Below are 20695 nucleotides of genomic sequence, written 5' to 3'. Positions count from 1 at the left end.
TTTTTTCACTTTTTCCTGTTTAATGACTTCGCACAATTACACTTGCACGTCCGCACGGTCGAGCACAACTGCAGTAGCACAATCGAGTACTAGTGTGTAACTATATACTCACTCCGTCACAAAATAAGTATCTGAATAATAAATCCAATAATTTACTATTTTGTTTTATTTTTGCCTTTTCCACACTGCGCATACCTGCACTTACATGCCCGTTCAACCGCACTCAACTGCGGTTGTAGGCTTCCGTTCCTCCAATTGCGTGTCCACGTATCGGGGCACAACTATAGTTGTAGGTCCTCCGGCTCTGCACACCTGCATGTGAGTCGGCCGCGTGCAACCGTAGTTGTAGTTGCATGTTCGCCAGATGTACTGAACTGCATGCCCACCGGCCATTAGGCTGGTCATAGTGGGGAGTAACTTATACTAGTGTCATGTATATGACACTAGTCTAAGTTACTACCTTCATAATGCAAAGTAACATAGTAGTAGTGTCATAAATTGCTCCATTTATTAGCTCATAGATTCAATATTTCTTGGGAAGCGTTATGTGATGGTAACATAATATGTTACTTCAAACACCTATTTCTTCATTAACTAGGTGCCGCATAAGCAAACTTATTTTGGAATGCATTATGTTACTAGCTAAGTTACTCCCACTATGACTAGCCTTAGAATTGCAATTCCACACTTGCGCACCTATGCACAACTGCGTACCCATCAGCCCGCACACTATCAATTTTACGTATTTTGTGTAAAGAAAAAATATAGTAAATCAGTCGAGAAACAAAAACTGAAGGGAAATAAAAATAAAAATGAATGTCCTAATATTGTTGTTCAGTGGGATGGTGTTTAGTTAATTTTCATCTAGATTGTAGATAGTCATACCTCAAATCAGAAGAAGAAAAATGCCCTGATATATACACACAAAATCTTAATTGATTATACTAGTTATTCGCAAAAAAAAAAGTTAATTTATTCCTGCCCGATACAATTAGTTCACTACTTCCTACTTTCAGGTCAATGCTGTACACATCATGGACCGATCATGGTACCGGAAACGCCAACACTGTTGAATCTCTTCCACGTATGATTATTACAACAGTAAAAGCAGAGTTTGACCGTGTTGATAGACTTTTGCGAGCGATCCTGACATAGGATAGTCTACCAGTGAAGTAATTACAACAAAAACTGTCATGCTAAATGCTGTAATAATTCATTTTATTGCTCGTAGCTAGCGTTTGTTCACGGCTAATTAAGAATATGAACTGACTAGTTCCCCTCAGTCCAACCAAAACATTAATCACCCGAAGTAAACCTACGCAGTACTAATTGTCTCGTTTAACCCGCGCACGAAACCGCTCGTGCGGTACGGGTACGACCGTGTCCAGTGTCTGCAGTAGGTAAGCCGCCTATAAAGCCTTGGCCAACAAACCCCTACCATCCTAGGAAGGAAGTTGGCAGGCAACCTTCGATCGAGTCTCGATCAACACAAGAACCAGCAAATTAGCTTCGGTTTCATAGTCGTATACTGTCATGTCTAGCCTTACGACCATTAGTGGCGGCGCCATGGAGGAGTCGCAGGAAGTAGAGGAGCTCGTCGACACAAGGCTGTCCCTCGTGATCGGCGCCGCGAGCCGTCCGCCCCCGACGGTCCTGGCGCTGCTGCCGGCGGCATCACCGGAGAACGAAGCGGCGGCACGCGGGAAGAGGAAGGGAGTCAAGGGACCAGAGAACGGTGCGGGCGGTGCCGCTGCTGCTTCAAGGGAGCATAGCAAGAGGGCCAAGACGGTGCACGACAGCAGCGACGTCGACGATGACGACAGAGGGGACGCGGCCGGCGGCGACGGGACGAGGAAGAAGCTCAGGCTCACGGTGGAGCAGGCCGCGCTCTTGGAGGAAAGCTTCCGTGCCCACAACGTCCTCTCTCACGTACGTCCATACCTTCTAATTTCTGTCCTTAATTAGCATCTTCATGCAAGAAGATTCTGACTGGATTCTTTTGAATTGCAGGGCGAGAAGCACGATCTTGCGAGGCAGCTTGGGTTGAAGCCGAGGCAGGTGGAGGTGTGGTTCCAGAACAGGAGGGCGCGGACCAAGCTCAAGCAGACGGAGCTTGACTGCGAGCTGCTGCGCCGGTGGTGCGAGCGCCTCAGCGACGACAACGCGCGGCTCCGCCGAGAGCTCGCCGAGACGCTCTCCTCGTCGCCGGCCTTCTTGTCCAGGCTCACGATGGCCAACGATAAGGCTGTGTGTTCGTCCTGCAACAAGCTCACCAGCGCCCGGATGCCGGGATAATGGACCGCGCGCGAGACTACTACTGCCGTCTGCCGCCCTGAAATGCATGCGTCGATCATTTGTTGAAAAAATAGTGCATTGTAGTCAGCTAGCTTTATGTTTGTTACCTGCACGAGCTTCAGGAGTAGTACTTGTCTAGATTTTTTTTTTTTTGGAAGACAAAATTTGAAAACTTTGATAATGTTTATAAAGCAAAATATCTTCATTTGGAATACCAAGGACGGCGATAACTATCTGACGATCGCTCACGGGGGTCCCTCGAGCGAACGTTCCAGCCAGGATCGTTAGCTCAGGACGTACCTCGGGCGAGGCTCCTCCCCTCAGCCAGGGAGCAGAGCGAAACGGGCCAGGTCCAAATTACACTTCCTGATTCGGGCACAAATATGCCATATCATATATTGAAAATTCGCCATGCAATAAAATATAAATTGCTATACTGTAGAAGATTTTTTTTGTATATAAAAGAAACAAAAATGCACACAAAAATTTTCCATGCTGTAGAGCATAATGAAATTGCCATGACAAAGTATAAATTTATCACCATGTAGAGAAAAACAAGTTCGCGTATAACAAAGAAAAAAAACTAACATACAAAATTGTTATGACATAGAGCATAAAAATGCCGCTTGTTCGGATAGAAAATCACATGTAAAACAACTAAACAATAAAAAAAGTTGAAAAAATAGTGTCATTAAAAATGTTGATAGTTTTGTTCTGTGGAAAATATGGAATTTTTTTTACTGATCACATGGAAAAATGACATAATTTTTATTTCCTAAAAAATCAACCTCAAAGATATACTTTTTCATAAAACTAGTGCCATGGCAAAAAAAAATTGGGGGGGGGGGGGGGTGTTCTCCAGAAACATAGTAAGTATGAAATGGATCTAATGATAAAATGAAAGTTTTAGAAAAAAATCCCTAAAAATGATGGAAAGATTTAAAAATAATTGTGATAGTCACATGTCAAATTAAGGGGGACTTGTTTCTCTAGAGCATGAGAAAATTTTGAAATATATGTAGTCATGACAAAAGCAGATTCTCAAAAAATATTGTGAAATAGTCACATAATTTGCGATGGTATGTTCAATAAATTTTCCATGGTATTTACAACAAAATTACCACGGTACAAAAATAGAAAATGTATATGCAGTATGAAATGCCATGCTACTATATGGTAATACATGCATAAATAAAATTGTTGTGGTCCATGTAACCTTTGTTGGAAAGAAGAATGCTTTTATGGATCATGGCAAACTTGGAATAGTTTGTGCTTGTGAGAGGACAAAAATTAGAAAATATTTTTGTAAAAAATGTTGACATGGCAAAAGTAGGATTTTTGTCTTGCAAAATAACATGAAAAATGTTTTGTAAAAATAAATATAAAATGTTTACATGAAAAATTCAGGGAAAATGTATCTTCTAAAGTAAATAATATCATAGCCAATTAGCTATGTAAACCATGGCAAATATGGAGTAAAAAATATTTGGACCATGACAATTATACATATCATGGCAAAATTTAAGTTGTCATGGTAATATATTTTAAGTTGTGGGGGCACCTAATTTTAAGTTGTCTCTAATCATCATGAAAAAATGCCACCCCCTCGTGCTTTTGAAAAGTAACCATCTAAAAAGTATGGGAAATTTATAAATTTTTGTATTGCTCACATGGCAAAAAGTAGGAATTTTGGTAGTTTAAAATCACTAGAAATGGTTGCATGGCAAATTAAAAAAAAATTCTCCTAAATCATGGAAGGAAAAAAAGAAAACATTGTAATTGTTAGATGGCAAAGGTAGGAATTATTTTCTCTAAAAAAACAAGAGTGGTCCATTGGCAACTTTAACAGAAAATGTAAAATGTTATCAAGATCATGGCACAACAAATGGCAAAATTTGGGAGAACCCTACACATGGGTCATGGTCCACTACAAAGAAAACAATACCTACAAAAAATTGCCATGGTCGAGTAAAAATAAACCCTAACTGGCCGCCTCTTACCCGAAAAAAGAGATTACGGTTTCTCTGCCTCCCGTCGGCACTGCCATCGGTCCGTCTCGGCTCCGGTGGCCTTACGGCTATGGAGGCGCGGTGGATCTAGGCTCTTTCCGGCGGGAGGGCTCCATTTTTAGATGTTTCTTCAAGTTTTGTTAGGGTTTGTGTCTTTCTCAGGAAGACGAGACGATGACGGCTCCCTGAAGATGAAATAAGGTTCTCCCCGCCTAGCCCCCGTTCTGGTGATGCGTCTAGCATCGTCAGTGGGCATGTGGAGATGTGTCTCCGGTGGATCTGTGTTTGGTGGATCTTCTTGGATCTGGTCATCGTTCATTTATATTCGTATGTCTTCAGGTTGGATCCTTTAAATCTACGCTACTCTTCATCGGCAGCGGGTTCGGGCCTTAGCACGACGACTTCCCAACTGTCTAATACAACAAGTTTTGCCCGGCTCCGGCGATAGAGGGGCGATGGCAGCGGCGCGCCGTTGGCTCGCTTCAGTGCTTGTAGTCGTCGCTAGGTATTCTACGAATCAAGATATAATTTTTATTATTTTTTGTGTTCATTGTACTACCATGATTGAAGATGAATAGATTGAAAGTTTTCTCGCATCATAGCAATAATAAAGTTACCATCCTAGCATCATCACGTGAGTTGCCATCAATGGGACAAAACTACTCCCATCGGTGGCAAGCTAGTAGAAGCTATAAAAGAAATTGCCATGCACTTTACCACGTACCACTCCCCCGAGCATTGGTATGAAATCTCCTTTCTACATGCGTTGTGAGGTGAACTCCACAGTGAATACTTTTCCTCGCTCTTCTCTCAAATTTGAACTGCATGTGCCACCGCTTTATGTTTAATGATATTTGTAGGTCTTTTTGGCAGTGGCGGAGCCAGGATTCGAGTATAGGGGGGGCCGAGTACGTATATTGATTGAATCTTGTTGATAATTACTAGTTACTTCTACTAAAATTGTTGATCGTTGAGGGCGGGGGGGGGGGGGGGGGGGGGGGGCCGGGGGGGGGGGGGCAGGCCCCTGCTCCTCGTCCCCCTGGCTCCGCCCCTGCTTTTTGGTACCCATCCGGTGTTAAAAAAAGGTTCACTGACAAACTATGATATGGCTAATGACTTTCACTCACTTTTTTTGACTTGCTGACAATTGTTTTATGTTTGCGAGTGTTGTTCAGTGTATATATGTTTGATTACAAGCATTTATCACGCCATCGATGGTGGGATTCCCGGTCCATGTTAGCAACTACTCCTACGTTGCACCTTTTTTTCTTTTCCCGTTTCCTTTGACATCATGGATTGAACAAAAGTTTAGTTGCACTTGAAGATGAATTGCGGTCAGGAGGATCGGAAACTAATTCGTACCTAAGAACCTCACACGTGCATGTGCGTCTTTGATTTAACTGTCCCTTTCTCTTTGATCTCATTTGCCCTGAGGTAAGCGACAGACACAATTTGTGTCGGTTTCATAACTAAGTATGCTAATCCTGCAGTCAGTCCCTACTGTACTAGTTAACCCCTAGCATTTGGTCACGACCAAGAAATTGACTACCATTTCCCTGTGTTAATCAAGCCTAGTAAAGTCTCGAACCACGGTCGAGAAAAGAAAGGTGGAAGAACAATATGCAGGTGGCACCCACAAAAATAAATAAAATGCAGGTGGGGTATGAACGTCGTCCTGGAGGCTTCCAAGGATCCGTAATGATCGATAGTCTCCGCGTAGCACGAAGGATTGTGCGTTTTGATTTCCCCGCCTTGGCTTTTGGATGGTAGTGTCTTCCTGCCGGCTGCTACTTACGGAAGTGCACGTGTACAACTAGTCAATATGCCCATGTGTTACAATGAGAGAAACAAACTCCTACACATCTCTAGCTTGTTTGTCGCCTTTTCTTTTTATACCATTGATGGTCACTTGTCCACCTATTTAAGACAAACATGATAAATTAAGATGATGAGTTAATTCATCACATTCTAACATGCACTAATTATTACTCCCTCCGTTCCGAATTACTTGTCTTGGATTTGTCTAGATACGGATGTATCTAGACTTATTTTAGTGCTAGATACCTCTGTATCTACGCAAATCTAAGACAAATAATTCGGAACGGAGGGAGTATAATACAAACAATAAAAAGAACGTAAGGTTCTCATTTCATTTTTCTTCTATTCAATATTTCTTATATACGCCCCGGTCTTTCCTTCTCCTCTTTGATATTTTTCCTCTCATCTCTGATTTTTCTCCCATCCATTCTCCCTAAATACAATCATACAATCAATTGTCTCATGTTTTCTTAACTTGCCAAAATAAAAACACATTTTGTTTGGTAAGTCATTACATTCTTACCAAATAAGCGCTTAAAAATAAAACGGCACGTAAATCATGACGATTGCATAGAAAACTGTTGAGTAACGGCAGCAAGTGATTGAGTTCAGTAGTTCCTCATAGAAAATTATTGGCTCTAGAGATATGGTAATATGGAGAAGACAAAATTGTTTGAAGCACACACAGAACCGGAAGCGCCCCTTGTTTCAAAGAGAGGAGGACGGGTTATTCACATTTAATTTGATGGTCAGAGGCAAATTGAAAGCTAAGCAGTGGTAATTAAGACCCCCGGGGGAAAATAGGGATGTCTCCTACGTTACCCATAATATGTGGAAGTATCGACGTAATTTACGTAATTTCATAGAGTCATTCGATCTGAATGCTACATGAAGAACATAAGCCAGATGACGGAACGCAGAGACCTAGGATGTAGAAGATCATAACATGAGCGATTCGGCAGATTTGGATTCCTTTCCTATATATCCACTCATGTGGTACTTCATCATATGATTCATATAAAATCCATCTGTCTAGAGATCGTCATATACATCTAGAAAGCCGTATGCTTTGGAAGAAGCTTGTACAGTTTGGGAAGGGGTTTTTTGAGAGAAAAGAAGAATCTACTTCAACCGATATGCCCTTAGGCACGGCCATGCATAACATAGAAATCACACATGGAAGGGGTGGGCAATTAGCTAGAGCAGCAGGTGCTGTAGCGAAACTCATTGCAAAAGAGGGTAAATCGGCCACTTTAAGATTACCATCTGGGGAGGTCCGTTTAGTATCCCAAAACTGCTTAGCAACAGTCGGACAAGTGGGTAGTTATGAACTCTGTGGACCACCCCCATGGGGTGGTGAAGGGAAAGCTCCCATTGGTAGAAAAAACCCACAACCCCTTCGGGTTATCCTACGCTTGGAAGAAGAACTAGGAAAAGGAAAAAAATATAGCGATAGTTTTATTCTTCGTCGCCGTAAGTAAATACGTAACTACGAATATGGAAAATTGCATTTTTGGAATTTGCAATAATGCGATGGGCGAACGACGGGAATTGAACCCGCGCATGGTGGATTCACAATCCACTGCCTTGATCCACTTGGCTACATCCGCCCCTTATCCAGCTAAAGGAATTTTTTTCTTTTTTCCATTGATCATTATTCTATTTATTCTGACCTCCGTAATTCGATCGAGATATTGGACATAGAATGCCACTCTTTAAAAAGGAAAAAAGGAGTAATCAGCTGTGACACGAAAAAAACGAATCCTTTTGTAGCTCATCATTTATTGGCAAAGATAGAAAAGGTCAATATGAAGGAGGAGAAAGAAACAATAATAACATGGTACCGAGCATCTAGCATTCTACCCACAATGGGGGGGAGGCCCCTGCTCGTCCCCCTGGCTCCGCCCCTGCTTTTTGGTACCCATCCGGTGTTAAAAAAAGGTTCATTCACAAACTATGATATGGCTAATGACTTTCACTCATTTTTTTTGACTTGCTGACAATTGTTTTATGTTTGCGAGTGTTGTTCAGTGTATATATGTTTGATTACAAGCATTTATCACGCCATCGATGGTGGGATTCCCGGTCCATGTTAGCAACTACTCCTACGTTGCACCTTTTTTTCTTTTGCAGTTTCCTTTGACATCTTGGATTGAACAAAAGTTTAGTTGCACTTGAAGATGAATTGCGGTCAGGAGGATCGGAAACTAATTCGTACCTAAGAACCTCACACGTGCATGTGCGTCTTTGATTTAACTGTCCCTTTCTCTTTGATCTCATTTGCCCTGAGGTAAGCGACAGACACAATTTGTGTCGGTTTCATAACTAAGTATGCTAATCCTGCAGTCAGTACCTACTGTACTAGTTAACCCCTAGCATTTGGTCACGACCAAGAAACTGACTACCATTTCCCTGTGTTAATCAAGCCTAGTAAAGTCTCGAACCACGGTCGAGAAGAGAAAGGTGGAAGAACAATATGCAGGTGGCACCCACAAAAATAAATAAAATGTAGGTGGGGTATGAACGTCGTCCTGGAGGCTTCCAAGGATCCGTAATGATCGATAGTCTCCGCGTGGGACGAAGGATTGTGCGTTTTGATTTCTCCGCCTTGGCTTTTGGATGGTAGTGTCTTCCTGCCGGCTGCTACTTACGGAAGTGCACGTGTACAACTAGTCAATATGCCCATGTGTTACAATGAGAGAAACAAACTCCTACACATCTCTAGCTTGTTTGTCGCCTTTTCTTTTTATACCATCGTCGATGATGGTCACTTGTCCACCTATTTATGACAAACATGATAAATTAAGATGATGAGTTAATTCATCACATTCTAGCATGCACTAATTATTACTCTCTCCGTTCCGAATTACTTGTCTTGGATTTGTCTAGATACGGATGTATCTAGACTCATTTTAGTGCTAGATACCTCCGTATCTACACAAATCTAAGACAAATAATTCGGAACGGAGGGAGTATAATACAAACAATAAAAAGAACGTAAGGTTCTCATTTCATTTTTCTTCTATCCAACATTTCTTATATACGCCCCGGTCTTTCCTTCTCCTCTTTGATATTTTTCCTCTCATCTCTGATTTTTCTCCCATCCATTCTCCCTAAATACAATCATACAATCAGTTGTCTCATGTTTTCTTAATTTGCCAAAATAAAAACACATTTTGTTTGGTAAGTCATTACATTCTTACCAAATAAGTGCTTAATAATAAAACGGCAGGTAAATCATGGCGATTGCATACAAAAACTTGCTAAAATTTTAGCGTATAAATATATTAATAGACGTGCATTCATGGACTAATCTACTAGAATGTTTATATTCTTATTGCAACTCACGAACAATTGTCTAGTAATACAAACAAATGTAAGCGAAATTTATAATAGGATATTAAAAGAAATGAAGATTAATCTGAACACGGTGAGTTTGGTCAGTTTCCAAGCTCCTCCCCCGTGCACAAATCACAATTCAGACACATGCACATGTAGATAATTACCACGCCCGTTTATTCCTCCTTTGAGTTTTAATTCCTTCCTGAGTCCATTTATGTAATTGGGCTCCTCTCTCTCTCTCTCCCATCAGCCCCTGCAGCAGAATTCCTTTTCTTTCTGTGCTTATTAGGAGCGGAATATAATCCTTTTCTCCCTACTGGTTCATAACAGTCTCATTTATTCCTTTTTTGAAGTTCAATTCCTTTCCTTACGTGTCAGCACAACAACGGAATTTATTACTGTCTTTTCTGTCCGCATGATACATAAAGCTAGTCATAGTGGGAGTAATTTAGATAGTAATATAACACACTTCAATTATTTTATTGCTTATGTGACATGTAGTTAATGAGGAGAGAGATATTTAGAGTAACATAATATGTTACTATAACATAGCGCTTTCCGAAAAAGGATGAGTCTATAAGGTAATAAATGAAGTCATCTATGACACTACTACAATTTTACTTTGCACTATGAAAGTAGTAATTTAAACTAATGTCATATGCTATAAATTACTCACTACAATGACCAGCCTAATTTAATCTTCTTAATTTCTTTTCTTCCAAGCCCACTATCTCATTTAATTAAAAGAGATCTTCTCTGCACTGATAGGCGCCGGCCGCGTGGCCGTAGGATGCAGCGCCCTTAAACCGTCAGATCAATTGCTAAAAGGCCTGAAAAAAGTCAAACACACTTGAAACTGTCCCGCGGACCGCCTGGACTTGTCCTCTGCATCCCATGTTTTCCGGCCACCCACGCCACTCGACCTCACCGCCGCTCGTGCCGCCGCACTCACCTGTTCTCAGCCCCCACCGTCGTCGACTGCGAGATTGCAGCACGAGTGCCGGTGGGTTCCCAACTTCGAGTGCATCTCTCCAACGGCCGGTCCCAGTACTCGGTGACCGTGGTTGCAACATCCCATCGTCACCGCCTCCGGCTCGCCGCCGTCATCAGCCTGCACCACCATGCTCAACAATCACAGAAGTCAGCAACGCAAATTTCCAAAAAGCCAGTAGCAGCAAAAAAATCAACTATTCCAGCAAAATAAATCATCGGTTCCAACACAAAATGCGTCGCCGCCCGTTGGTTGTAGCAAAAAATCTCTCTGATTCCAGCAAAAACAAATGCCTGTTCGAGCAAAAGTTACAAAGGGTTTCAGCAAAAAAACATTGCCGTCGTAGCATGTCCCTTTGCTGGTTGTAGCCCGCCATGCCGCCGGTCGCAGCCCGTCGACTAGCCGGTTGCAGCTTCAGCAAGGGCCGATCGTAGCTTGCCGGATGTAGCTTCTGTCATCGACGGATGTAGCTTTTGTCGTCAATGGATGTAGCTCCAGCCATAGGCGGATGTAGCTTCTGCCGTTGACGGATGTAGCTTCTGTCATCGACGGATGTAGCTTTTGTCGTCAATTGATGTAGCTCCAGCCATAGGCGGATGTAGCTTCTGCCGTTGACGGATGTAGCATGGGGGCACCATATTCGCAGCTCCCGCCCACCGTCGTTGCAGCTCGCGGAGTCGCCAGATGTAGCTTCTGACGTCAATGGTTCTAGAACCGGCGGACACCGATCCCAGCACCGTCTAGCGCTGGTCGCAACACCACCACCCGCGGGGCGCCGAGTCCACCCCTGGGTAGGGGATCTCGGAGCTCTCCGCAACTCGTGATTTCCGGCAACATGTGGCGGCGTCGTCTCCACCGCGCGCAGCACCGCGGCTCCACTCTCTCCGCACGGCACCTGGCCGGCATCGGCGACCACCAGCAGTGGGACAAGCAGCCGTGCAGCAGCACCACCATCACCACCGGATCGAAGTAGCAGGTCAACGGTGGGGCTAGGCTGGGTAGAGAGGAGGAGCTCCGGTGAAAGCAACGAAGCAGAGAGAAACAGAATGAGCGATGGGGAACAGATGCAAGAGGATAAGCGGTGGAGAACAGACGCGAAAGGATAAGGTTAGCTGAGATTTTTTTTTAAGAAGAGCGGTGCTGGCTGCATCATACGATCACACTCCATCACATGTTTCTCGTGTGACCGGCGCAAAAGCTTGGCCGGCCTGCCGGTGTAAAACATTTCCCATTTGTTTATTTATTTTTGAGGAGGCTCCTTGTTTATGCAGGAAACTCATGGACGAATTTAAATTGATGAGAATTTGTGCAAAGAGGCAAGGTGGGATTATCTAATTAGCATCCTTTTTTGGCACAAAAAGGCCACAATAATTTTTTGGCCCAAAAAGCCCGCTAGTGACAGATAGATTGAGCCCCAGCAGAAGCCCGTTCTTACTTAGCGGCCAAGCTCTTTTGACCCATGCTTGGAGCGTAGTGAGCAACTGGATGTGACCCAACACCCGGGCTGCGACGGAAAATCCTATTTGACGCTCTTTGCGCCAAGTTGTTGGCCACACGCACATGGAAAACTATCAATCACGAGCAATGGGCCTACCCAGGGACATAACCAGGATTCAAACATAGGGAAGAGGGGGCGCAAATTTTTTGCCTCTAATGTAGAGACTCGTAAAAAAACATACAAAGACTGTCTAGTTTTTTTTTGCGAAGGAGACAACCTAAATCTTTATCAAAACATGTGTCTCTGTGAGCAATTTCATTTTTTTTCAAAAGTTATCATAAAGAAAATGCCATAATTAATTCATGTGTTAATTAACTTAATATTTCTACAACATGATGTGATAAACAAAGCAAAGCCTTGTCCCATGGGTAAAGGGATATATTCCCTAATTAATCGTGTAGTTACCACAGTTCGAATTGTGTAGTTGTGAAGGCATAGATTAATCAGATTTAGAAAGGCAAGCAAGGACTAACTAACGAGAATGACAAACGAGACTAACCTTAACCCCTTTTTCCTTCATTGCCGCTTCTCAATCTGGTCGCGGCCGGTCGGCTGCGCGTCTGCGCAAGGATGGCCCTCGCCCCTCATCGGCACACACACGCCCTCGTGCGCGCAAGGATCATCCGCTCTGGCTCAGATTGAAACGCCACAGGTCAAGAACTTTTTTTAGGGTTGGTGCTCGTTAAGAATTGTCCTAGACGGCTAGACCTCAGCAACACGCATTGCACACAAGAAAAATAAACGATCCTGATCTGATCGTGTCCCTTTTGCTTTTTTTAAGAAATGTGTCCCTTTTGTTTTTCTTAGGGATTGAAAACTAGGTTTTATTGATCATAATCCACATGAAGCGGGATACAAAACTAATCATGAGGCTCCAACAACCAAAGATGTAGGCCATGATTAAGGGAATGAGAAAACCTGGCTAGTCTATCGGCTTCATAGTTTGCAACCCTACTTTCATTTAAAAAAGTGCAATTGAAACCTACTGATAGAGTCCTAATCACCGCGATGATAAGACCATGCAAGCCGTCCGTGCCTATCGTTGTGTTGCTGATTGCTTGTTTTGCATCCGAAGCCACGATGAAGCTATGTAAGTGAAGATCCTCCGATAGGGCCAACGCATCTCGGCATGACATTGCTTCCAAAGCTGCAGCATTTGTGACACCATTGATTACTAAGGCCGAACTGCCCAGGAAATTACCAGCATTATCTCGACAGACTACTACTACTGCTCCACTCGTCTTCGATCTAGCAACTCCACTGTCTACGTGTATCTTTGCATGACCTGCAGGTGGAGCTTTCTGCCTTACTCGAACTGAATCCGTCCTTTGCTGCCTCGATACAGGTTTCATGGGAAGCACCTCAAGGTCTAACATGAATCTGTTAATGAATCCATGCATGTCTACTAGGCTCTGAAATATGTTGTCATGGATTGCTTTCCTTCAAGACCACCAAATCACCCATAGTGTGACAATAAGCTTAGTGAATGCCACATGCGATAATACATCAATCATTGCACAAAGGCATTGTCTAGCACTTCGTTCAGTTGTTTCACACAATTATTTAGCAAGCTCTCCATAAACCAAGGCCCAAATGCACCTTGCCATCGATCATTCTAGAAGAGCGTGTCTTTGTGAGTCATGTGCACCGCATAGCTCGCAAGCTGGTGATGTCAGACATATTTCATTGTGCCTGCATGTCATTCCTTGGCAACGATTGCTTTGCCAATTTCCATAAGAACATGCACACCTTCCCTGGTACTTCTGTTATCCATAGGGCCTTCCATGATTTAGCATCCCAATCTCTACTAGATGATCCAGTTGTTCCATCAATCCATGCTTCCCAGTCTTTGTTGCCACCATCATTCTATACGCCGATCTCACGGAGAAATACCCATTATTCTCAAAATTCCATGCCCATGAATGCAAGACATTGGCTGTACACTGTGGTATGCCCAATATAGCCCGAACATCAATTGACAGGAAAAATTCTTCAATTCTTTCTCTGTTCCAAACAACTGTTGTTTGATCAATGAGTTCAGCTACCATACGTGGTGGATTATCACACTGGCATCCAAACGGACGCAACATGGCATCCCTAGGTATCCAATTATGTGCCCATATATCTGTGGACATCCCATCACTACTAGGAAAAAGGCTATAGATGGAATTGACACTAATGGCGCACCAGACATGTGGTGCGCCATTACTATATACTAATGGCGCACCATCTGTTGGTGCGCCATTAGTGTGGAAGACACTAATGGCGCACCAGGCACACGGTGCGCCACTAGTAACAAAATGTTTTTTTTTCATTTTTTCAAACATACTAATGGCGCATCCGGGCAGAGTGCGCCATTAGTTAGTTAGAACTACTAATGGCGCACCAGCCATAGAGTGCGCCACTACTGTATTTTTTTTACTTTTTTGCAAAACTACTAATGGCGCACCGTTGCATAGTGCGCCATTACTAGTTTAAACTAGTAATGGCGCACGGTGCAACGGTGCGCCATTAGTATAAAAATTATCTTTTTTACTTTTTTGCAAAACTACTAATGGCGCATGTCTGTGTGGTGCGCCATTAGTATGTTGGGTTACTAATGGCGCATGTCTCTGTGGTGCGCCATTAGTAACCTGTGACCAGCTAGATATTTTTGGACAGCCACACTACACACTCACTTTCCCCACTTCATTCCCCCACCTCCTTCTCTAAGCTTGTCGGCTGCCTCCTCCTCCTCACCTCATTTGCACCATAGATTCATCAAAATTAAGTGTTGAAATTACCTTTTTTTGATAGGTAAGTAAGGGGAAAGCTATCTTCATGTTGTAGATCTACTTTTTTTCTCCCTAGCTCGCTCCAACAACATAGTTGCCAATATTTTGCCGGAATGTTGATTCATTTCCGTTTCAGCGAGAATTTTGGCACTATGCATTCTTTTTGGTCCTATTTTTAGGGAAAGTCATGCCAAATTTTTTCTTGGTTCTAAAATATCGTTTTGCTCTACCCCGCAGGCGACCATGGTCCGCACGATGACCGAAGGCATCGTGAATAGGTTTTTGAGCTCCGCGAAGGCCGAGATGCTTCAAAAGAACGAGACGGAGATAAGATACCCGTGTCGAAAATGCAAGCTGAAGAGCCTTATTGTGGACCCGGATTCCGGGCAGGTGCGGGACCACCTGCTCTTGCGTGGTTTCATGGATTGCTATCGGTGGCAAGGTGATGAAGATGACTATGAAGTCATCCATGGGGGCCGGGCAAGAAATGAGGAAGGGCAGCAAGACAACCACCGTGGCTCGGGTGGGCGAGAAGACGAAGAATCTCCAGGACATGATCACGACGGTGATGCTGTACACAGTCATCATGTAGAAGATGCCGGACATGATGATGAGGAAGATGCCGGAGCAGACGAAGGGCATGATCATGAAGATCTAGATGCCGTAGGAGCAAACAACGATGGACCATCGATGGGCTGGGTGCAGGACCCTCATATTCAAGAGCTGCTTATCAATCAGACGGAGAACGTAAGAGCTGCCGCCCGAGAGAAAGCCAAGCTGGATCAACTGAAGATAGACGCGGTTACTCCATTGTATGAAGGATGCAGACCCAAGGATACCCGCCTGAAAGTAACGCTCATGGCTTTGGAGATGAAGGTAAAACACAAAATGACCGACGCATGCTTCGACGAGAACATGTCATTCTGGCACGAACGTCTTCCCAAGGGGAACAAGTGCCCGACCAGTTTCGAGGAGGCGAAGAAAGTCGTGTGTCCTCTGGATTTACCGCACGTGAAATACCATGTGTGCATGAACAATTGCATCATTTATTGGGGCGAGCACGCGGAGTCTACCATATGTCCGGTGTGCGGCGTCACTCGATACAAGAAGAGGAAGAAAGCTCCTCGAAAAGTGGTGTGGTACTTTCCAACCACTCCTCGTCTGCAGCAGTATTTTGCGGACCCTAAGGTAGCAAAGCTCCTGCGTTGGCACGTGGATAGGGAGGAGAAGAAGCGAGAAGATGACGCAAATGATCCGAAGATAAATAAAAAAGACAAGATGCTGAGTCACCCTAAGGATGGGAGCCAGTGGCAAGCGTTGAACTTCGAACACCCAGAATTTGGGAAGGATCCAAGGAACATTGTGCTGGACGCGAGCACCGATGGAGTCAATCCGTTTGGCAGCCAGAGAAGCACACATAGCACCTGGCCTGTGTTTATGTGGATGTACAACCTTCCCCCCTGGTTGTGCATGAAGAGGAAGTACATTCACATGAGTATGCTAATTGAAGGGCCGAAACAACCAGGGAATGACATCAATCTGTATCTGGGGCTGCTGAAAGAGGAGCTAGACACGCTATGGAAAACGCCAGCCAATACGTGGGACGCCGCAGAGAAAGAATATTTCCCTATGAGAGTCGCACTGCTCACGACGGTGTACGACTATCTCGGTTACGGATATCTCGCGGGGCAGGTGGTCCACGGATTTTCTGGATGCGTCAGGTGCATGGATGACACAACGTATCGCCAGCTAGATAGAGATCCCGGGTCTTCGAAAACCATGTTCATGGGACATCGAACGTGGCTTTGCGACGATGACCCGTGGAGGAAACGCAAGGATCTGTTCGGTGGTGAAACCGAACTCCGAAGACGCCCGCGTACGAGGAGCGGCGAGGAAATAGACGGGCTGTTGAAAAATTGGAAAGGTTGCCCACTGCCGGGAAAGAAGCAAAAGGTGCCAGAGCCGGGAAAGAAGCGAAAGGCGCCAGAGCCGCTGCTGAAGGTATGGAAAACGAGGTCTGTTTTCTAGGACTTGCCGTACTGGAAGATCCACCATGTGCCTCACAGCCTTGATGCCATGCATATCACGAAGAACGTGTGCGAGAGTCTGCTTGGTACCCTGCTCAACATGCCAGAGAGGACCAAAGATGGGCCGAAAGCAAGGGCAGACTTGAAATCAATGGGCATCAGGCAGGAGCTTCACGCTAATGATGATGATGATGATGAGGCGAAGCAGGACACAGAAAGTCATCGCAAAGGCAAAAAGGCCAAGAAGACCGGAAATGACTACCCTCCCGCGTGCTTCACTCTAAGTCAGGAGGAGATCGAGCAGTTTTTCACCTGCCTCGTAGGAGTAAAACTTCCTTACGGTTACGCGGGGAAGATAAGCAGATACCTAGACCCAGCGAAGCAGAAGTTCAGCGGGATGAAGTCTCACGACTGTCACGTGCTGATGACGCAGATACTTCCAGTTGCAATCCGTGGGATCATGGACGCGCACGTCCGTGAAACACTATTTGGCCTATGCAACTTTTTCGACGTCATCTCTCGGAAGTCGGTTGGCGTGAGGCAACTCAGAAGGCTACAGGAAGAGATCGTGGTGATACTATGCGAGCTTGAGTTGTACTTCCCGCCTGCATTATTCGACGTTATGGTGCATCTGCTGGTCCATATTGTGGAGGATATCATCCAACTCGGGCCGACGTTCCTGCACAGCATGATGCCGTTCGAAAGGATGAATGGTGTCATCAAATGATACGTTCGCAACATGTCACGTCCAGAGGGAAGTATAGCCAGGGGCTTTCTGACCGAAGAGTGCATCTCCTACTGCACGAATTATCTAGGCATCGAGAACCCCGTTGGTCTGCCCGTCAACAGGCACCTCGGCATGCTCGCTGGATGGGGTCACCGTGAGGGTCGCCGCGAAATGCATGTCGACTTCGAGGGTCGACTCGCCGACTTTGAAAGAGCAAACCTAGTCGCGCTACAACACATAGACGTGGTCGATCCTTGGGTGGTAGAGCACAAAACCTTTATTGAGAAGACGTACAATGACCGAGGCCAACAGAGGACGGACGGAGGTATAATCAAAGAGCACAACTCATGTTTCACGCGTTGGTTCAAGCAGAAGCTTCTGTCGTACCCTTTACACGAGTATTCTTCCGCAGAAGAACAACTCATATTCGCCTTGTCACAGGGCGCCGAGCACAACCTGATGACCTATGAGGCGTACGATATCAACGGCTACACATTCTACACCGACAACAAGGACATGAAGAGCGATGGTTATCAGAACTCCGGGGTAACGATGGAATCCTACACCGGTAACGACAAGGACAGATACTACGGAAGGAACGAGGAGATCTGGGAGCTGAGCTACGCTGGAGAGAAGGTCCCGATGTTCCGTGTCAGATGGGCCAAGAGCGTCCTAAAAGAAGACCGGTATTTCACGACCATGGTTATACCCGAAGCCAAATCCAAGACCGCGGGCGCAAACGTCACCGCGAAAAATGAGCCATGGGTACTGGCTTCCCAAGTGGACCAATGCTTCTTCATTACCGACCCGTCAAAGCCTAGTCGTGTTGTCGTGAGGAGAGGCAAAAGGAAGATCATCGAAATGGATGGAGTAGCCAATGAGCAAGACTTCGATAAGTACGGCGACCCGAAGATCGAACATGACGACGACAATGAAGTAGCAGCATACACCACAAGAAGAAGCAGGACCACCCTACCTAAAGGATGTCCGTTCCACAGAAGAACTCCATTTGCGAAAAATAAGGGCAAGAAGATTATGAACAGATAGCTAGTTAAGATCGACTGTATTTAAATCGTAGTCTTCATTTCTCGGTTGTATTTCATGGGCACTTTTTGATATTATGAATAGTTTTAAATTTCATGGGCACTTTTTGAATTCATGAATATTTTTTCAAATTTGATGATATTTTTTCATATTCAATATGATAAAATATTGAATATTCATGAGCACACTCGATCTCGATCCCCCTCCATCTCGATCTCGATTCCCCCTCCATCTCGATCTCGATCCCACTCGCACCCTCCCCCGCTAGCTCCACCGCCGCCGACGACCCACCGCACCCTCCCTCGCTCCACCACCGCCGCCGCCGACCCCCCGCACCCTCCCCCGCTCCACCACCGCCGACAAGCACCCCCCGCACCCTCCCCCGCTCCCCGGTGAGCTCCACCTCCTCTCCCCTCTTCATTTTTAAAAAAATAATAATAAAAAAGTGTAGACTACAATTGTTGTTAAACAACAATTATTACTGTTTTTATAAAAATATATTACCGTTTCATATTCATATTCATTTTCTAAAAAATTATTACATGCAACAAAAAAAATTACTTATGGCGCACCTCTGGCTGGTGCGCCATTGCTATATATATATAAAAAAGATTACTAATGGCGCACCTTTGCCTGGTGCGCCATTGCTATGTAAAAAAATATTACTAATGGCGCACCTCTGCCTGGTGCGCCATTGCTATGTAAAAAAAAGATTACTAATGGTGCACCGACTGCGGGTGCGCCATTAGTAAGATTCCCCCCTAGCTAATTCCCTCCCTCTCGCCAGATCCCCTTCGTCCCTCTCCCTCGCCCCCTAGCTAATCCCCCCTGCTGCCCCGACCCATGCCGCCACCGCCCCCGCGCCTCCGTCTCGATCGCTGCCCCCACGCCATCGCCGCCCCCGCGCCTCCTCGAGCCGAGCGCCGCCTCCCTCGCCGTCCCCCCTCTACCCGCGCCCGCGCCCTCGACGTCCTCCCGCCCAAGCATCCCCTCCCCTCACGGCCCCGCCTGCGTCAACCTTGTGGTCGCCGTCCAACACCGCGCGGCCTGCCCAGGAGGACCGCCGTTGTCTTCCTCTTCGACTACGAGGACCTGGACAAGCTCGGACGCCCTCGGACGCCCGCCGATTTCCTCCGCCTCGACCACCATCGCCACCGCTCGACGCCGAATTCGCGCCGCCTTGACTAGCTCCGGCTACCCCGAGCCGCCCTCGACCTCCCCAGTGAGCACCCGAGCCGCTTCCCCCTCTTCCCCCTCTTGATTTCCTTCTGATGTGTTCTAGGGTTAGGGGTTGGAGAATTTTGGACAAGAAAAGGGGTTGGAGAATTAAGTAGCTAGGGTTGGGGAATTAAGTAGCTAAGGAGATTATGTTTAGAGCATCAATGATGGGTGTTGATATACCTCTGGATAATTTTGATTTTATTCATGTTCTCAAGGAATTGGAATTATCCAGGGAACAAATTAGTAAGAAAACTAAACACTGTTTAGATATCCATGACTCGAATGGAAATGTCGCCTCCCTGTGTCTAAGTTGGCATGATACTGTAGTGGAAGAGGAGGAGAAATTTACTATAGTTTCTAGAAGAAAGAAAAAGTCTCCTGCTAAGAGAAATGTCACTATTTCTTCTCTTACCTCCTCTTCTATACCTTGTACTAGAGGTCAGCAAAAGAATATCAGTTCTACTTTGCCCCCTAGTAGATCTGGATACTATTTCTGTTAGGAGATGGTGTTATATTAAGATGCATATATTGTTATGTTACGCAAATTGTATCATCTTGCCACTTAAGTCAGCCTTCCCTTTAAGCAGAAAATTCAGTTAGGAGCTACTGTCAAAAACTTGAGCTACTGTCAAAAAATTCAGTTAGGTACAGTTAGGAGCTACTGTCAAAAACTTGAGCTACTGTCAAAAAATCAGTTAGGTACAATTAGCATCATGTAAGAAAATGGCCATAATGTGCCCTGATAATGATGTATTTTGTCATAAAAATATATAGTGGACTGCCATGATAATGACATGCTGCTAGTAGTTACTTCCACCATGAGTTTCATTAACAGCAAGTCAGTTTTGTTTATAGTTGAAAGTAAGTGTGTGGTTTGAAAATCAAACAGAAATGTTTTCTTAACTCAGAAGCCTGTTACTGCACCTGTACTGCACATTACAAAGTCTCC

The 20695-nt window shown here is 44.9% G+C and overlaps 1 protein-coding gene across 1 annotated transcript; it reads left to right on the top strand.

The window, feature by feature from the left end:
- Positions 1–1455: 1455 nt before the first annotated feature.
- On the top strand, positions 1456–2501 carry LOC125515916 (putative homeobox-leucine zipper protein HOX26). Its single transcript, XM_048681401.1, has 2 exons — positions 1456–1929; positions 2011–2501. The coding sequence occupies exons 1-2, from the start codon at positions 1534–1536 to the stop codon at positions 2293–2295; spliced, it is 681 nt and encodes a 226-aa protein (XP_048537358.1). The 5' UTR covers positions 1456–1533; the 3' UTR covers positions 2296–2501.
- The last annotated feature ends 18194 nt before the right edge of the window (positions 2502–20695 follow it).

This window comes from Triticum urartu, chromosome 6 (assembly GCF_003073215.2).
Source record: "Triticum urartu cultivar G1812 chromosome 6, Tu2.1, whole genome shotgun sequence".
Lineage (NCBI taxonomy): Eukaryota > Viridiplantae > Streptophyta > Magnoliopsida > Poales > Poaceae > Triticum > Triticum urartu.
Note: the sequence above shows the minus strand (reverse complement) of the source record. Positions and strands in the feature narration are given on the sequence as shown.